General features: G+C 52.5%; 1 protein-coding gene across 4 annotated transcripts in view; it reads left to right on the forward strand.

Moving 5' to 3' along the window:
* The window catches only part of MINDY4 (MINDY lysine 48 deubiquitinase 4), a 104,611-nt gene that overhangs the window by 43,729 nt on the left and 41,986 nt on the right, over positions 1–18,896 (forward strand). For all 4 annotated transcript variants that reach the window (XR_004682056.1, XM_035020848.1, XM_035020847.1 and 1 more), the window contains 4 exons: positions 721–779; positions 6,180–6,286; positions 8,772–8,888; positions 10,117–10,205. Coding sequence is in view for 3 of the 4 variants with exons in the window: in XM_035020848.1 (XP_034876739.1) it covers positions 721–779; positions 6,180–6,286; positions 8,772–8,888; positions 10,117–10,205 (372 nt within the window). In the remaining variant the exon portion in view is untranslated. The remainder of the gene's footprint in view (positions 1–720; positions 780–6,179; positions 6,287–8,771; positions 8,889–10,116; positions 10,206–18,896) is intronic.

Raw genomic sequence — 18,896 nt, forward strand, 5'->3', positions numbered from 1 at the left:
TTTTTAACTTAGTAAATGGGTTTTCAGAGAGTGAGGTAATATTGTTATTCTTAATGCATTCTTCAAAAAAAAAAAAAAAGATTTTTCTTTAGTCCAGATTGATGCATGCTGGAGGGAAGAAAATATCCAGAGAGCTAAAATACAGGTGGGCCGTGTTGAGAAAGTTCCACATGTACATACCTGAACTTATAAATCAGTCTCACAGAACAGGCTTTTGGGGCATTTTAGAGGTTTCTTAGAAATGGCTGCTGATGGCTTTACAAGAAAGCTGGGAGAGAAAAGAAACAAAACAAAAAAGAAAATAGAGATGTGATGAAAAACCTGTGCAGTGATGACAAGCACTTGATTTGCGTGTGCGTATGGGTATGTGTGTGTGTTTTCTAGCAGTATCACGGTGACATCACCAAGACACGCTCGCATTTGGTTCTGGGCAAGTGCCAACCTACAGGATGTATCCACCTGTATGGCTGGTGTGCGTATGTGTGTGTGTCCGTGAGAACACAGAATTGAAAGGCACCCGGGAGGCCGTTTGGTCCCATCCAGGGAAGGACCCTGTGGTGCAGAGAGGGAGAGTGACCGTGCAGGGCATACACGAATGGCAGGGCCCGGCTAGAGAGAACCGTCCCCGGTACCCCCACCCAGTGCTCCCTGCCTTCTTCTCTGCCGCTTGTATTTCGGGTTCATTTTCCTCTGGTACATTGACATTTTCTTTTTTTCTAGGAAAAATCAGTTGCCAGTGCCCAACAAGGCTGATGGCGAGCTGGGTGTCCTGCAGCTTGGTAGGTGCCCCCACTGCCTCTCTGCTGTGGCCGGCAGGGTCCAAGGGCCTCCATTTGCTCCGTCTGGGGGGTGGTGGGTGGGGGCTCCTTTCCTCCCACCTGACCTTAGGAAGGAGAAGCTGGCCCAGTGAGTAGAGCAGGCTTCTCTCTTTGTGGTTGCTGTCTTCTTCTGCCTTCTGTCTTTCTGTCTTGGAGAAATCCTTATAAGAAGTCTGGGCACTTCTGGACCCACACTGGTGTGGGGGTGTGGGGGTGAAGAGGAGCCTCTTTTGCATCTGGGGGCTCTTTTAGGGCTGTTCGGAACGTACAAAGTTTCCAGAAGACAGCTGTGCCTAGGGGAGACTGTCCTTTAAAAAACTGAATCGGCGTATTATTGAGGCATAGGGTAGGTGAAGGGTACACATGTTAAGTGTTTGGCTCCATGCAGTCTCGCACGCGTGTACATCCCTGTCACTGCTCCCCCAGATCCCGATGTGGACACGGGGGACAGGGGAGGTCCAGAGATGAGTGAAGCACCACCCTTGAGTCCAGCCGCTCTTCAGTTCTGAAGCCATCCTTCGCTTCCCCCTCCGGGGACTCTCTCCTCCCCGAAGACGGCTGTGTTTGCGGGGCTTGGCAAAGCAGCAGCAGACGGACGATGGCGACCCAGCGACCAGATTTGAAGGACGAGGCTTGAGTGCCGTTCATATTTGCTCTTCTCCCGGAAGCCAGTGATTTACCTGTCGGGCCATTCGCGTACTTTTCCTCTCCTTTCAAGCACCCCTTTTGTTGATTTATTTATTTTTTAAAGATTTTATTTCTTTTATTATTTGAGAGAGAGACACAGCGAGAGAGGGAACACAAGCAAGGGGAGGGGGAGAGGGAGAAGCAGGCCTCCCGCCGAGCAGGGAGCCCGATGCGGGGCTCGATCCCAGGACCCTGGGATCATGACCTGAGCCGAAGGCAGATTCAAGCACCCCTTTTAAACTGGAGGAGGAAAGCCACACACTCTTCAGAAGTTACTTGTGTGAGACGTGCGGTCTGACGGTTTGCTTTGATGAGGTTGGAAGGCAGGGGCCTCTGTCTGAATGACGAGGCAGCGGTTTGTTCTGCGCAGCTCACTTCAGAGGTAGCAGTTCCTTAGAGCTGGAATCACCCACGGTGGCCCGTGGGGATTGCTTGGCCGGCGCAGGAAGGGGCAGAGTCCCACCTGTGGCGACGCCGACGTGCGGAGCCAGCACGCGCTGGCCTCTGAAGCCTTTCTGTAAAGCACTGCACTTTAAGATTTTCCAGTGAGAGCCACTCCTGTCTGGACAGAAAACGAAGCACTTCCTGGCCTTCAGAACCCAGACGGCTCTGTTGGAGCCTGTTGGAAGGAAGGCTTTAGCAATTCTCTCAGAACCCAGTTGTTTGAAGTGTGTGTTTTCCAGAGGGAGGCAGAACCCTCTTTGCTAGTGGCTCAGCTAATGCTTTAGGAAAGGGGAAGGAGATAAAAGGTAGGACATCATGGAACCCAGTCATCAAGAGAAAGGGAAAGAAGTTTTGGGGTGAGGCAGAGACAGGGAGTACAGTTTGGTTAGAGGAACAGCATTTTCTTCCCTACCCTGGTTCATTTTCCTTTGGTTCAGTTTAGCCAACTTCCGTCAGCAGTTACTAGCCAGGGCGTAGATGAGGCTGTTGAAAGAACATCAGGGTGAATAAAAAGAGGCCTTCGTTCTTGGAGGGCTGGGTTGGGTGGGACAGAGGAAGAGAGGTACCCTCTGATACAACACATAGAGAGGATGGTTAGCAGTTCATCACTGCTTCAAGAGACGAGTTCTTTGGTGGGTTCCAGAGGTTTCCACAGTGAGGAGGTATTTAGACTGGGCTCTGAAGGTTGAGGAGGTCTTGCCAGGTAGAGATGTGCGACAAGCCTCGTGGGCAAGGCATGGAGTGTGAGAAAGAGTGATTGGCTTGAGGCGACTGGCCCACAGGGGAAGGCATGGGGTCAGGGGGAGCCTAGGCTGGGAACGAAGGTGTGGCAGGGCCAGGATGACCTTGAGTGCTGTGCTAATGAGCTTGGCTGTAAATCATTAGCCAGTAAAGAGCACTTGAAGATTCTGTGCTGGTGAGTAATGTGTGCGGTGCTGTGGGTTTAGGGCTACCTCTGGATACGTGTGGAGGATGGATTTTACAGGTAAGGGCCTGGATGTTGGAAGACCAGTGAGGGGGCTCTTGGAATAGTCTAGAAAAGATGTGATTGGTCCCCTATTCTGTCTGGCAAAATCCTCTGGGTATTTCAAGACCCTGCTGCAATAGTTAGCTTTAATGGAGAGCTTCTCTGACCCTCTAAGGCAGAATTACTTGCCTCTTGTCCTCTGCTCTTAAAACCGTTGCACTATCTCTGTTTTAGTACTCATGTTACATTGTTTGGGGCTCTGTCTCCCTCTAGGCAGCGAGCTCCTTAAAGGCAGGGATGGTGCTTTACTCATCTCTGGACCTCCCTTGTCCCACTGTCCCACACAACCCCTGGCATATCATGGATGCTCGATGAAGTGCTTGATGAACAGATAGAAAAAGAATGACATATTCCTGTAACAGTGGAGGGAGAAAGGGTGGGGGCGAGGTGTGAGACATCCTGGAGGCAGAATCATCTGGAGGCTGGATCCTCGTGGTGTGTGAGACAGGGCTGAGGTCTCAGCGTGGGTTGGGGAGGAGGAGGAGGGCTGGGGAGATGGAATCTCTTATCAGAACTGAAGTCTGGAGGGCTGCTGTGCTGAGATTCCTGAGTCTGGGGTGTTGGGGTACTTCTGGTGGAAGATATCTGGAGTCAGTGGGAAATATGGATCAGGCACCTAGACAAAGACGTATATGGACCTCTATTACATATTACCATATGTTTTCCTCCAAAGGGTAAATAAAATGGTATCAGAAAACAAACTCCCTTGTTTCTTTTCAGCCAGACACTTATACCAGGGCCTTAAAAATAGCATCCTCAAACCATCGGCATTTGCAGATGGTTTTGTCTGCTTGGCCAACATGTCATTCTGGAGTGCTTTGTTTTTCCTTTGCATGGTGGTCCCGCCACATCTGGGCCTGAGGCCTGCTATGTGGTCCTGAACCAAATCCCTGGACAAGGGCCAACTTCCTCCTGGCAGAAGCTGAGGATGGCTGCTTCCTCTTCTTCCTCTTGGGGGTCTCCACCGGTCTGCTTCCCCTGGGCCCCCAGCTTTCATTCTCCGATTTACTTCATGGAGTCCTGAGCAGAGCACGTTTCAGCCCTGGTTCCCTCCCGGACAAACTCAGACTAAACAGAAGCCTCCAAATAGGCTTAAATACTGCCCCTTCTGTGCCTCCAGGAAACAGTCTGGCCTGAGGCATTGCAAGGAGCCGTTCAGGGCCTGTAGAGTCACTCAGGTTACTCTTCCCATCTGTTCTGGGCCTCAGCTGCCTGGGGTTGAATTAATCACACATCTCTATTCCTCCAGGGAACATTCTCAGTACTCATCTTTGCAAAGCCTGCCCATCAGCCTTTACCTCCCTTCCTCCTCCCTTTCCTTCTCCACCCCCACTCCTTCTCTCTCTCCTCCTCCTGCCTTCTCTTGCCTGTCCTTCATTTCCCTTTAGCCCCACTCCCACACGCCCATGACCTTCCTGTCCTCAAGCCACCATTCTCGAGTATTTAGTCGATATCTGTTTGCTTGTGTGTATTCTTGCAAAATGTGTCGTGTTTTTTGTGTGTATGTATTTGTCATGGTTGTAAATCGTATTGCCTTAGATATCTCATTTGCATTCTTGCTTTCTCTGCCCAGCACCATGTTTTTAAGACCCATGAACGTTGCTGAGGGAACATCTATCGGGTTGTTATTTCAGGGTACTTTTATAAGGTCATGGTCACAGGGTGACTTTTTCAGAGACCCTAACTAAGAAGAGTTCTCATTTAAATTCAGATTCTCATTTCAATTCCAGACTTACTTTTAATTTTTTTTTAGCCTAAAGGTGGAAGGGTCTCCTTTTTAGTGGACTGGGACTCTGGGAGTTGGCCTCCTCCTATGCCTGGTCCTCCCCCAGGGGAAAAAAGGAGACTGTAGAATAGGATATAAGACATGTGTCCTGGGGATGTTGGTCTTTGGATAGCATCTCCAGAAGATGTGGGCAGGGACAATGACATTTCTCTCGTCCCAGATGTACAGAATTATGGGAGGTAATGTTGATTTCTATGCAGTGTAGCGTACTTTTTAAATAATCATTTAATCTTGGGAAAATGAGGAAAAAACAGGTTCAACAGGCTCTCTGGAGACTGGTCCGCTCAGCTTTGCCAGCACAATTACCTTGGATTGTTTTCATTTGGGTCCTTCCTCTGAGTGTTCTGGTAAATGCTGCGGCTGTGGGTACAGTGGCCGGAGGGAGGCTCAGCCGGCTGGGAAGGCACAGGCTGGGGCTGCCAAGACCAAGCTGGGACCCTCTCCGGGCCTCTGTTGCTCCAGCTGTAGGAAGACTGTATGTGGCATGTGACTCAGTGTCCCTCTGGCTGGAGGTCCAGGGAGGTCTGGCTGGCAGGATGGCAGAATGATTGGGAGCTGCCCTGGGTTTTATCCTGTCTCTGCCCCTTTTCCATCTGCATGATGTCGGGCCAGTCCTTTCACTTCTCTAAGCTCAGTTTCTCATCTGTAAGTGGGGGCGATGATAATTTCCCCCTTATGGGGCTGTTATGGGACTTAGGTGCTAAAACTCAAGTGGTTGGCAAGTGAAAGCCACGACAGTGATAATCTGTTATTATTATTTTTATCAGGAATGGTGGCATTTTCTTTCTTAATTCTGCCCTCTTCGTGTTTGTCCTCAGGCACAGGTTTGTGCACCGTGCCTGCCCTTTGTAAGAAAGGTGTCTGGGTGAGGCTTTTCTGGGCCTGACTCCATGGCTTCAGCCTTAGGCTCTTGTTCACTGCATGTCCACAGGTAGAACTTTCTAGTGGACCAGTAGCCAGATCATGCCCACTGGCATCCTTGTGCCGTGGACCAGCATGGGCTGTGACAGGAGTGAGGGCCCTCGCTCTGCCTTTTTTCCTTCTGGTGAAGGTCTGGGAGCCCCAAAGGGGAGAGGTGGGTGGAAGATAAGGAAGCCCTCCTTTCATTCAAACTCATCCATGTCCTTGGTGTTAAAGGATTTCTGTTTTTTCTTTTAAGATTTTATTTATTTATTTATTTAGAGAGCTGGGGGAGGGGTAGAGGGAGAGGGAGGGAGAGACTCTCAAGCAGACTCCTGCTGAGTGTGGAGCCTGATGTGGGGCTCGATCCCATGACCTGAAAATGAAAATCATGACGTGAGCCAAAATCAAGAGTCAGACACTTAACCGACTGAGCCACCCAGGCGCCCCAAATGATTTCTTATTCTGTTCTCCATGGGTCATAATAAGGAGCTCACGTGCCCTGGTATTCTTTCAGAGGATGTGGAGGATGAATTGATAAAGGATGAAGTCATCCTGTCTCCAGGTCCATCGATGCTCAAGCTGCAAATAGTGTCAAAGCCAATCGACCTCTCAGTGGCCAAGGTAGGCGTCACCTTAAAAGTGTGCATTGATACATCTTGATTTGAATCGGTGTGAATTGGTGCAGTGTGAATTGAAGCTGTCTTGGTGTGAATTGGTATGGGTGAGGTGACTTTGATCCCTCTGGCCCCATCCATCTTACGTCTCAGTCATGGTTAAAGTGGAAATTCAGGTGTGGTAGAGAAGAGCCTGAACTGAGAGTCAGGAAAATGGGGGGCCTAGTCCCCTCCAAGAAGAGGTGAGGGTACAGCCTCCACCCACTCAGACATTGCAGGGTCTTGTTCTTCTTTCGGCCCAGAGCTGCTTCTGCACATGTGCAACGGGCACCTCCAGAGTTGTGACAGCAGCGGGAGAACCGTCCTCATTAGACCGGCTCTCTAGCGCTCGTCCCCCAAGCTGGGCTCAGGCTGGATTGCAGTGAGGGAAGGACAGGTGGGTGTTAATTCTTCAGCACCGTCCGGTTCACACCAGTGGCCTCCTAGAGGGACTTGAGCTCGTAGGACTTAGGGAGCAGGTTCCTGGCCTTGTCAGCCTCCTCTGCAGGGATGCCCCGGATTCCTCACCATCTCAGCTGCCAGATGGCCTCACCCCTCCCCTTGGCCAGCAGTTCCTGGGGGATGGAATGCTGCTCCTGCTGTCTTCCACTGGCTCTTGAGCCAGGATCCAGGAGGAAAAGCTAAAATGCCTGGGGACACAGTTGACCCCCTTTTCTTCCTACCTGTAAATACTCAGCACACAGATTAAAAAAAGTCAAAGATTTTTCTAGAAGTTTTATCCCATCCCATTCCTTCCCTCCCTTTTCTTTCTTTCTTTTGAAACCATGGGGGGCAGGGGGTGGGGGTTGGGTCAGACACTTTTACATGGCCCCAAGCCTGGAGTAAGTGCTCTGACTCTCTGTAGCCACAGGGCTGTGATTCTTTGCAGTGAACACTCCTGTTTTGGGAAGGGCCCTTTGAGACCCCTAAATTTAGACCACCCAGTAGCAGCATCTCCCAAAGCAGCTGGAAAAATTGAGGCCCACCCAGAGAAAAGGAGGGCCCGGGGCACACAGCATCCATAGCACCCAGGCTTTCAGGCTCACAACCCTGTGCCCTGGTGGCCACACTGTGCCTAGCCGGGGGCTGCTGTTCTGTGACTAAGAGAACAGACCTGGGCTTCAGCCGGAAAAGTCTAGTCCCTATAGTTCGCAGGCTCTCGAAAAGCTCGGTTCAAATACATGGATTGTTGGTGCAAGAAGGGAAACCAAGCCCCGATGGACGAATTCACCCAGTCTTCTCTCCTGTGCGCCGCCAGCCCGCATTTGATGATGTGTAGACAAATGCTTCTGTCACTGAGACTTTCTTGTACTTAATGAAAAATAAAAAAGAACCAATTCTGAAAGGAAATAATCTGAATCTGTAGGAAAGATCTGACCTAGAGAGGTGGCAACAGAGCCCATGTGTTGGCCCTTCTGAGACCCTGGGTGTAAAGTCATGGCAGAGAGAGAGGAGAGGTGGCTGGCATAAGGAGGGGGCATCCAGGGAGAGGCTCTGCTTTCCCGGGCTGGTCACGGGCAGTGGTTGGCGCTTTCTGGGGCTCTGGAGGGTGGGGCTTGGGCTTATGGGAGATGAACAGTGAGATCAGTATCAGCCAGAAGTTTAGAGAAGACAGAGCCGTGAAGAAATGGAGGTACTGGCTTGGGGGGCGGCAGGAACCCCTTCACTGGATTGTTGGGGTTCAAGTTGAGTTCACGGGGGACACTTGTGGGTGATGGCATAGAGGAGATTCTTACACATACTAAGGGGTGGTACTGCAACAGGGGCTGGTAAACTTTCTGTAAAGGGCCAGATCATATATTTTTGGCTCTCTGTTGCAACTGCTCAACTCTGCCATTGCAATGTGAAAGCCAACATAGAGAAAATAAAATCAAATGGGTGTTGCTGTGTTTCAATAAGACTTTATTTACAAAACACGTGTGGGGCCAAATTTGGCCCGTGGGTCACAGGTTGCTAAGCCTGTCTCACGGCACTGGTTCTCCAACGTAGCTGCACGTTGGAATCGCCTGGAGAGCTTTTAAAATTACAGCCACTGGAGTCTGCCACCCAGGGGTTCTGATTTAGCTGGGCTGGCGTGTGGCCTGAGCATCAGGATTGTTAAGCACCCCACAGGTGATTGTATGTGCAGTCAAGAACCTCCAAGGTCCCTTCTAAAACTAAAATTCTGTGTTTCAGATTTCCTCTAAGGAGCCTGTAAAGGCCTAGGCCTGGGTCAGCACAGGCTGGTTTGGTTTATGGATGTTCCAGAGGCAAGACCCTCAGCGTCGCTTTTTCTCTTTTCTCAAATATGAGGAGAATGAGTTTGCAAAATAAAAAGAAAAATCGATGAGCCTGCTGGAAAGCAGGCTGCGCCGCTAGAATGCAAGACCAGCTCCTGAGGGAGTACAGACACCGAGTGGCGTATTATTGTTTGCCTTTAAGACAACTAAGGAAACTCTCTCTTCTTTTGACAGGACATAAAGGCCCTTCTGTTCGGCTCCAGCTTTTGCTGTTTCAATGAGGAATGGAAGCTTCAGAGTTTTTCCTTTAATGACAAAGCCTCGTTAAAATACGGCATTGTGCAGAACAAGGCAGGTTGCTTTTACGTTTCTGGGGGACGTCACTGCGGGCCCGTCACAGGTAGGGCCGGGTGTCCTGCAGTTTGCTGAGCTATCCAGTGCTGACTAGCCCCGTGTTTGCCGAGTTGTCACCCAGTGCTGCAGCTTCACGTGGGGCTGGCAGAGCAGGAGCTGGGGGACGTGACCCTTCCCCCACAGAGGCTTCTCCTCAGTGTCCAGAACCCTCTCTGAGACGGGCGGAAGGAGGCCTTTGTTTAGTTGGGGGCCTCAGAGAGGGTCCTCAGGCAGAGTCTCGGGAAGTGGTTTTGCAGGTAGGGCTGGAGAGAGAGCACTTGAAGGAGGAGGCAGCATGAGTATAAAGGGAAGGCTTTGAGAAGAAGTTTGTGAGGAGGAGGTGTTTTCTAAGACAGGGAAATGTAGGTACACCGGGGCAGGATTTGGACATGGTGTATACACATTTCCCGAGTTATACACTTTAAGGGCCAGAAGATACTCTCAATCCAGCAGCCCAGTGAGGTTCCATTTGTCAAGCCCCAGGTGCCTCCCCTTGCTCCTCACTGCCTGTGGAAGAACCCCAAGACCATTGGCCTCTGTCCCTAGTGTGGCCAAGCTCAGCACATCTTCTTACACCCCCAGTTCAAGGGTACCCACGCCTGCTGCTCTGATAATTCTTGTACTTGTTGAATAGGGGTGAACCCCTCAAGGAGACTTCTTCCTCTAATGTGGGGGCATGGGGGACAAAGACACACCTGATGGGTGCTGAGGCAGGCCACAGCTGGGCAGAAGATTGCTCACATAAGCAGAGGCTGCTGAAGGGGCTGCTGAGATGGTCAGGGAGGGCTTCCTGGTGGAGGAGGCCTTTAGGATGGGCCTTGAAGGCTGAGTAAACCATTGACACCCTCAGCCTGTGGACATGGAAGCATTTCCTTGAATGACTGGGAACTTATGGTGACGTACTTGGTTTTACACCTGACTGTTTGTGAAGGCCTGCTTTCCTCCCGTGAGACATGCAGGTTCGCCCCTTCCTCCAGTGCTGGTCACCGGGGCCTTTGTCATCCCTTCTCTGTGACTAGGCTCAGGGCTCTGTGGAAGGACTTGGCATAGCAAAGGCCCCTGTTTGAGAGGCAGTGGCTTGGTGGTGCTGGGTCTCTAACCTGTGGGCGGAGGCTGGTTCTGGAGGGACAGACAGCTCTGCCTTGGGTCGGTCCTCACGGGCACTAATGTGTGTCCTTCTTTGCAGGGGGGTCCCTGTGGGGTTCTGGCAGCTGTCCAAGGCTGTGTCCTACAAAAACTCCTGTTTGAAGGAGATAGCGAAGCTGACTGCGTTCGGTAAGTCAGCGCTCCTTCTGGCAATATCTTCTTTTCCCGAGGCTTCTCCTCAGTGTCCAGAAAAAACAAGCAAGGAAGCGTGTGTGTTCCCTGATATTTCCTGTCTTCTGGAAAGGGAAATGGCGACTGGCTCAGAGGGCCAGCGCTGCCCAGTTGAAATGACCTGCATGTATTTGTCTCTGAGTCCCATTCCACGTGGCAAGTAGCTGCTGGAATGGCATCGAAACTAAGGCCACCCCCTCCTCAGCAGCTAAGCGCAGCAGCTGCCCAAAGCCCATCCACACCCACATCAACCTGCTGACCCTTCGATGGAGCCCAGGTCTTCCCTCCCTCCCCATGTTGCCTCACCTCTGCCAACAGCCATTCCCACACATTCCAGCCGGCCCCGCAGTGCATTGCTTCCACTCTCTTCGGCCATTTGTCTCCACCTCACACGTTATGTGTTTGCACATGGGCAGCTCCTTCTCCTTCTCACTCACTCCACAGACCTTTCTGGAACATCTCTGTGCAGGCAGAATGCTCTGTGCGGTGGAGGGATGGATAGAAAACCATAACTGTATACCATGGTTGGTGCTAAGCTAGAAATATCGGCCAGGTGCTGGCCAGGGCCGGGGCTGGATGGCCAGTTTGAGGAGATGGCCTCCTTTCGTCTCCCTGTGTGCCCAGTGACTAGCTTGTGCTCAGTTACCCCCAGAGCTACAGAAATGGCATGTATTCTTATTTCTCTCTCTCTTTATTAGTTGAGCGATAACATGCATACAGGAAAGTACACGTCTCAAAAAAGTGCATGACTCATATGTGTTCTGCTCAATGCATTATTGCAAAATCCCCCCGCCCCATCATCCTATCAGCCAGATCAAGAAAGAAAAATATTTCCAGCATGCCGGAAGAGTTGTCCTGCCTAGTAGATACCTCCATTCTCCTCCCAAAAGTTGTGATTAAACAGCTTCTAAAATCACAGCTAAGTTTTGCCAGTTCCTGAATTTTAATTAAAGGGTCTTGTTCTTTGATGTAGGCATTTCAGTGCCTTAAAAAAAAAAAAGCTTAGGTGTTATAAAGACAACAAGGCCCATTCCCCATTCTTCCGTGTGCAGATTCCTGGGAGGGACGCTGGCTCCCCAGATATCCTGCCAAGCCCAGGACAAATGAAACATCTTTTACCACTTTAGAGGATTTTGCCTTAGATAGGTAGCTTTTCATGCTTGGCATTTTAGAATTTGTCTAATAATATAACTTGTCTAATTACAAAGTAATCACCAAGCGGTTTTGTCTCAAGTTAAAAGATGCCAATTACCAGCATAGCCCAGCCATACCCAGAGCAGAGCGACCTAACATTTCCACAGCAGGATCTCACCTCGTCCTTGTTCTTCTCCACACCACCCCCACCTCCCCATCGCGTCCAGACATAACTGCTCCTGTCTGTGCAGGGCCCCTGAAAGGCCAGCCAGCAAACCACAGTGCGGGCAGAGACCCTGCTGTCGACTGTCCTGGAGAGGTAGCACAGTGCTTGATGTTCTGGAATGCTCCCGACTGAGTGGAACTTGCCAAATGAGCGACCTCTGGCTGCCCTCAAAGGGTGCAGGGACTGTCCCCGAGTGCACATGCGCCCGACTGCCCACCTCCCTTCCTTGCACTGGAAAGAAGCATGCTGGGAGGGCTTGGCAGGTGCTTGGAGGGAAGACAGAGGACAGCCTCGGCCTTGCCTTCACGGCACCTATGATTGAGCATGAGAGCCAGACAAATAGAGGCTCCAGGGGATGTGCCAGATGCTCAGGGTTCCTCCAGACCTGAACGGGCTGGGGCAGGCCTGTTGGAGGGGTGACATTCGAATCCAGCTGAGGTCTGGAGGTCATCGACTCCCAGTTGGCTTCACACACATCCTTATATATGCTCGTTCCTCCCTCAATTTCCCCTTTCCCAGCGAATCCCTCAGACTTCTTCTTGGGCTCCTTACTGCACAGAGGCCTTGACATCACGGAGGCCTTCCCTAGGTGAGAAGAACCCCAGGCCTGCTCCAAGGTGCCCTTGTTCCCTGACATTGTTACCTGTCCACGGTCGCACCCCCACCGCTCCACCCCCTGGGAATACCAGCCCCATGAGAATAGGGGCCTTCCTGGGCTGCCTGGTTCACAGCCTGTCCCTGGCATCCAGCCCAGGGCCTAGGCCACAGAAGAGGCCCTCGGAATTTTTGTTGAATGAACACATGCACAAATGCATGAGTTATCCAGACTCACAGGGAGGGGAGGGAATGGTGTTCCAGTAAGGAGAACAGCATGTGCAGAGAGAGGCCCGAGGGCAGTGAGAGCAGGGCAGACAAGGGAGCCGAGAGCTGCCTGGGGTGGCCAGGGCAGGGTTTGCGGGGGGGCAGGGTGAGACCTGGGGCTGGCAGATGGGTCAGGGCCAGGCTGCCAGAGGGGCCTTGGGGCCTTACCAGCTGCTTGGGTCAAGCCTTGGTCTTGGCCCTCATGGGAGATGTCTCATAATTCATTTCAGCCCTCTTCTCATTCAGAGCTGCTTTTGAACTTGGACTTTGTACTTGGGGGGAAGTTGTGGATTGTTTTCCAATGATTGGGATGGGGCATTTAAGTTGGTTCCAGGAAGGGCTGTTTCTGTCCAGGGCACACACAAGGCAGGCTCGATTCCTTGTCGCCCACCCCACACACCACTGAGGGAATGTTCCAGCCTCTGGATCCACAGGTACATTCTCCGGGGAGCGCTCTGCTCTCCACACCAGAGAGGGGAGCGAGGGCTTGGAAGGCAAAAAGCCATCCTGGTTGTGGGCGAAAGTTGGGCTCTGGGCAGAAAGAAAACCGGGTGAGCAGTGGGAAGTGAGGTTCTTTCTACCTCTCACCATCTGCCAGCCAGCCACTGGCCAAGCCTGGGCTTAGGCCCCAGTTTACAGTGACAGGTGTCTATTTAAGCACTGACTAGATGGAGAGTTCCATCAAGTCTTTGCTGGGAAGGAGGCGGAGGGAGTGCAGCCTTGGCTCCCACGGGCTCCCTGTCAGCTGGGACTCTGAGAGAGGAGTCGGGGCCAGCCTAGATTGAGGGCCCTTGGTGGCCAGGCTGGTGGGTCTGAGCTGGGTCCTAGGGGCAGTAGTGGTTAGGCAGAGGGAGAAGGGGGAAGAAGGAGCTGCGGGGGGGTATATGTAGGGGTGTGCCAGGTGGGAAGGAGCCCCAGTCTGGCTGCCTGGCTCAGCAGTATGTGTGGAGTATCCAGGGAACTCAGCCTGCTGGCCACGGTCCCCTCCTCCAGGAAGCATGGAAGGATTCATGCTGCAGAAGAGTGACCTCAGTTTTCTTGGGAGCCCCACAACTATGGGTGCTCCTGGTAAGTCCCTCCCCTCTCTGCCCTCACCCCCTGCTGCTCCAGGTGCTGCAACCAGGGCTCATCTCCATGAGGTGGAGCACTGTGGGCTGGCTTTCTGCTTCCATCCACTGGGGCTCTAGCAGGAGCTCAGGAAGAGGTAGCTCAGAGAGGGACAAGCTGGGGGAGTCCCAGTGGTGATGGACTATAGGCAAGGGGCACCAGATGCCTACACACACACACACACACACACACACACACACACACACCACACACCCCCACACCCCCAGTCCTGTGTTTCCTTCTCCCACTTCCCCTGCCATGGGGCCAGGTTTGCTGAGGTTACAGCCTGACTCGGGGGCTGGAGGGCCATTGGGGGTGGGAGAGGAGAGTTCTTCTGGCTTCAAGCTAGGACTTGGGTCAAACAAAGGCCCGGGGAGCAAGGGGCTGGTGCCCAGGGCTGGCAGCAAAGGAGGGAAGTGAGAGCAGAGTCTGGGTTGCTGTTTCGTGGTGATGAGGCCCTATAGGGCTGGGTCCAGAGACCTGGGCTGCAGCGCTTCACCTTCTCCATTGGTGAATCTCTGTCTTGCCTAAGTTTGACTCAACAAGGAAATGCAAGCACAGTCCTTTGTAAATTATCAAGGGCTGTGCAAGCAGGCAGGACCATCTGGGGAAGCCGAGGCTCAGAGAGGGGAGATGCTCACCCAGGGTCACTCCTGGCATCTGCGGCTGAGCCCTGTCCGCCTTCGTGCTCTGCTGTGCCCCAGAAGAGACTCTGAGCAACAGGAGAGCCAGAGAGGTCAGGAGGGGCCGACACCAGGCGTTTGGAACATTCGTGTGCCGGACCCCCAGACGGACTCTCAGTGACCAAGGCGTGGCTCTGTGTTTTACAGAGGCCTTCTGGGCACACCCTTCCCCTTTCCCCTACTTTGGAAGAACTCAGTACGGAAGTACAAAGAGTCATACAGCAAACAGCTCATGTGAACAAAGGGTGACACCCTGTAGGAGCCCCTCTTCATGCCCAGCTCCTCTGGTTTCATTGGTTTATTCATACAATTTTAATATCGACGGGTTGGGTCATTGATGTTTCTACATGGGTAGTGTGTGCTGAGATGGGTTCGAGGCTTCAATACTTCCTTTTGACTCTGAAATTCCAGGATTTCAGAAATGACCCAACTTAAAAAAAAAATACAGGTGACTCCTTTTTTCTCTTCACGAACACCATGGTGGCCTGGCCCCCACACCTAGGCAGCATGTGCAGCTGCCCAACTCTGGGCTCTGGGGGGCGCTTGAAGGACCTGTGGGCCTTCCCATGCTGGGGCTGGCGGTGGGGCCCCTCCTCGCGCCCTCCGCCCACCACCCGCCACCCGCCACTGATGGGGAGCGATTCTGTGAAAGCAGCGTGGGGGATTGACTGCGCCCTCCAGGGAAGTCATGCTGAAATAAAGGCCTCTTGGCAGTTGTGGTGTTTTTTCTCTGGAGCTGTCTGGCTTCATTAGGACCCACTCCGTCAGGCCGGCAGCTGGCCTCTCCTCAGTTGGGGAGGACAGAGCCAGGCGGCAGGACTCTGTGTTTTCCCCTTGAGGAGGTGTTGTGCCAGTGTGTGGGAAGAGACGACGAGCCTCACTCCCCTGCAGGCCTAGAGAGAGCCGCAGACAAGGATGTTGTCCCCTCACCTCCTCTTCCCTTTGAAATTGTGAAATTCAAGGCCCAGAGAAAGAGGGGCACTTGCCCGAGGCCTATCTGGACACCGTAGCAGAGCCAGGCTTGGACCCCAGGTCCGGTGGCCCCCGGACTGGCCTTCTCCCCACTGCCTGCAACAGCTTGTGAGCCTGAGAGGGAGCAGAAAGGCTGTGGTCATTCACCAGACTTCCTCTGGGTGGTTTGGAGATGCGAACCGCTGGGCACATCAGAGTGGATGGGTGAGGCCATTTCGAGATAGTTGGGATCAGAACATCTTTTAATCTGAAGGACTGGAGTAATTTGGGCAAACATGCAGGCTGTATTACTCCCCTATGCCCACCACCACCCGTAGGCAAATGTCTTCATCCTGTACTTCTCCTGTGAGGAATTAGATGCTTAAAGAAACTTCTCTTGGTTGGAGAGCCTGGCTGGGTGCTAGGTTCATGGTAGGAGTTTGATGAGTGCACGTCTGACCGATGAAGGCAAACAGGAACCGCCCTTGCCGTTGAGATTTTGCAGGCAAAAGCAGGGAGATACCTGGTGGAGCTGGAGCCTGGGTGACTCACCACAGCGCCCCCTTCCTCTCGTCGTCTGCACGGACAGCCCTGTCTACCCTGTGGCCAGTTAAATGGCAGAAATGGCAATACCGGAATGATGTTTGGGGGCACGTGGCCCAGTGTCCACATCTATGTGGGAAGCGAAGGCCGGCGAGGGCAAGGGGCTTCTCCAAGGCCTGGGAGCTAGGAACCAAACCCAGGCCCAACCACTGCACTTTTCCACTGTGTCTTCTGGAAAGATGTATCTCAAAAGAGCAAACGGGGGCCCAGGGAAGGATGGAGAGACTGGAAGTGTTTCTAAATGGAAGCCAGTGTAAAAAATGAGGACTTTTGTGTAGAAACGCAGAGGTTCAGAGGGTCTGTAACCAGTCCGTGAGATCAGAAAGACACGGGCCGGACTGAGAAGCCAGATCTCTTGATAGTGTTTCATGGTGCCCAAGAGACAGGCTTGAAGACAGAGGAATGCTGGTTCCTAAAGCCAAGAGCTCTAGACAGTTGGTTCCATTTCCCCAAGTTCTCCTTCCTCCCTCAATGCTGTTTTAATTTTTCCAACTTTCCTAACTGTGTGACCTTGGGTGAATCCCTTAGGCTCTGTGCCTCAGTTTCCCCATTTAAAAGCAATAATACTGCCACCTCGATAGGGTAGCTTTAATGGCTAATGAAATAATACATGCAACGTGTTTCTAACAGTGCTTGGCACATGATGGATACTCAGTATATGTCGGCTTTTCAAATCTCATTTATGGCTACACTGAGAAGCCTTCAATCAAGCACATGACTTGCTTCAGCAAGTTAGTGTAGAACACAGTGAATGTGTGAAAGGAGACCTCTTGGTTCCACATCTGCAGGTTTCCCAGCATAGATATTCTAGGCAGAGTTTAAAGTCCAGACACAAGTTTGCACAACTCCTAGCCATGGTAAGGGTTCTAACTGGGGGGAACCCTGGTCACACCTGTATTGTAGGAAGAGCCCACAGGGACAAGATGGAGCAGAGATGCTGGTCAGGCACTGGCTAGAACAACTCAGCTGGGGAGCAGAGCACCCTGGTCCCGGGCAGGGGCAGGAAGGGGATTGGCAAGGGTTTTCAGGAGGTGTGTTTGACAGGATGTGATGGTCACCTGGGTGGGGGCAGGGCAGGAAACAGGAGCTGTGGGGATGACGAAGCCTACTTTCATAGGTTCTGAATCCAAGGGGATAAATGTCCAACCCCTTCTCCTTTGTCAGACAAGCCCTGCTTTCCAGGCCCCTCTCTGTCCTTGGCATCACCTCTCCGGAAACCCAGCACAACATTTCCTCACCTTTGTTTTCATAGTTGATGGTGACCCAGGCCAGTGCTCCCCCCACAGCCCAGGCCGCCTGGTTTGGTGATGGCATGGTAACCATTTCCTCGAGGAGCATGGCGGGCTTCCAGAGGCTGCACAAGTAGCAGGCAGTCTGCCATTTCATTTTTCAAGTGGTTGAGGACTTGTTGTTTGTCTCATTAGGTTTGAAGGATACCCTGGTGTCAGGGGCTTCTTGTCACTTTTACACCAGATGGTAGGAGTTCACCTTCCCGTCACCACAGCCAACATGGGGACTTGATGTTTCCATAAAGACAACAGTGATAGGTATCCATTACTGACCATTCACCCTGTGCCAGGCACTGGGCTATGGGCCTTTACACACATCACCTTGTTTAAAGTTCCCAATGCTACAGAGGAGGTACTAGGGTCCTCTCCAGTTTATGGAAGGGAAAACTGAGGGACGATTATGTCATTTGCCTCCTATTTTAAAGGCATTGTACAGCCTGGATGCAGGCCACTGGCTCTGTGTCTCAGGCACTGGGGAGTGACCACGTGCTGCCCATCACAGTGACCTGTGTCCTGGTCTCCTGGTTCCCATTTCTCCAGTTTTCTTTCTCCCTCACACAGCTTAGCATGGAGCTCAGGTGTTAGTTGGCCACTGAAAACATAGAACCCTGACCCCCACCCCTTGCCCCCTGCCGTGTATTCCTTTGAGCCCCAGCAGGGTCTTCATCGAGGCACCTTTGTTTGTTAGGAAAAGCCTAACACTCAGACTGCTTTTGTAAGAATTTAATTTTTCTAAGGACTTAGAAAAAATTCATAGACTCCAGCAGTGGGCAAGAAGTACAGCTCTAGGAGCCCTGGAAATGTGAAACTGAAGGAAGTGTCTCTATCAGGCCGTTGCCTGTTCTTCCCTTTTGCTCATTTCATGCACCAGGGCATCTGTGTTACCATTTTTATCATAAGGTGTCTCTGCCATTTTTGACATTGCTGACTGCCTGTTTTGCTCAAAGCCCATTTGCTCCTAGGACTGTGTAATAGCACCATCTCCCAGCCGTGCCCCTACTGCCGTGCTGCGTCCTGCCATCCTCTGCATCCCTGGTGTACCAGAGTCCTGTGGGGTTTCATCCTTGGCTGCCATCTCTGCCCTTCCTCATCCTCTGTCTGGGGAATCTTAGCCCCTCAAAGGGCCAAGGACCCCTCACATGCTGGTGGTGCATAAACCTATCCTCAGCCCCGATGCTCTCCTGGGCTTTCCATGTGTCAGATAGCTTCACCCAGGGGGTCCCACGTGCACCTCCAGCTACTCCCCCAGTCCTCCTCTCTGCCCTATATTCCTCATTTCAGTTGGCAGCCCCACTGTGCACCCACTAAACCCCCAGAGATTACCATGAATCCTTCCTCTTCCCCATCCTACAACCTATATCTAAATAACCAGCAAGGCAGGCCACTTTCCTCTCTGCACCCATGATCTCATTTCCTGTGGCTGGTGGGCATGAAGGGCACCTGCTTGCACAGCTGCTGTCTCCAGTGGCCCGGATGCTGGGAGTGGCCAAGGCTGGGTCAGGGCAGTACCAGACATTTGCCTGGGATGGCTCACTTTCCTCCGGATGGCTCCTGAGCACATTCAGCACAGCCTCCTGGGCTCCGTCAGAACTCACGGCCCTGCCAAGCCTCCAGGGTCCCCTCTGCTCCCCCTGGGCTGTTTCCTTGACCTTCTCCTCCTCCAGCCCCACCCAGGGCCTCTCCGTCAGGGCTCTTCCCTTGGCGCTCGTCGGAGGAGGCCCTGCTAGACGGAGTCCCTGGGCTGCAGAGCCCTCTCTGTGTGGCAGAGGAAAGAATAGGCCGTCTGCTACAGGGC

This window comes from Mirounga leonina, unplaced genomic scaffold (genome assembly GCF_011800145.1).
Source record: "Mirounga leonina isolate KUSES-001 unplaced genomic scaffold, KU_Mleo_1.0 Mir_174, whole genome shotgun sequence".
Lineage (NCBI taxonomy): Eukaryota > Metazoa > Chordata > Mammalia > Carnivora > Phocidae > Mirounga > Mirounga leonina.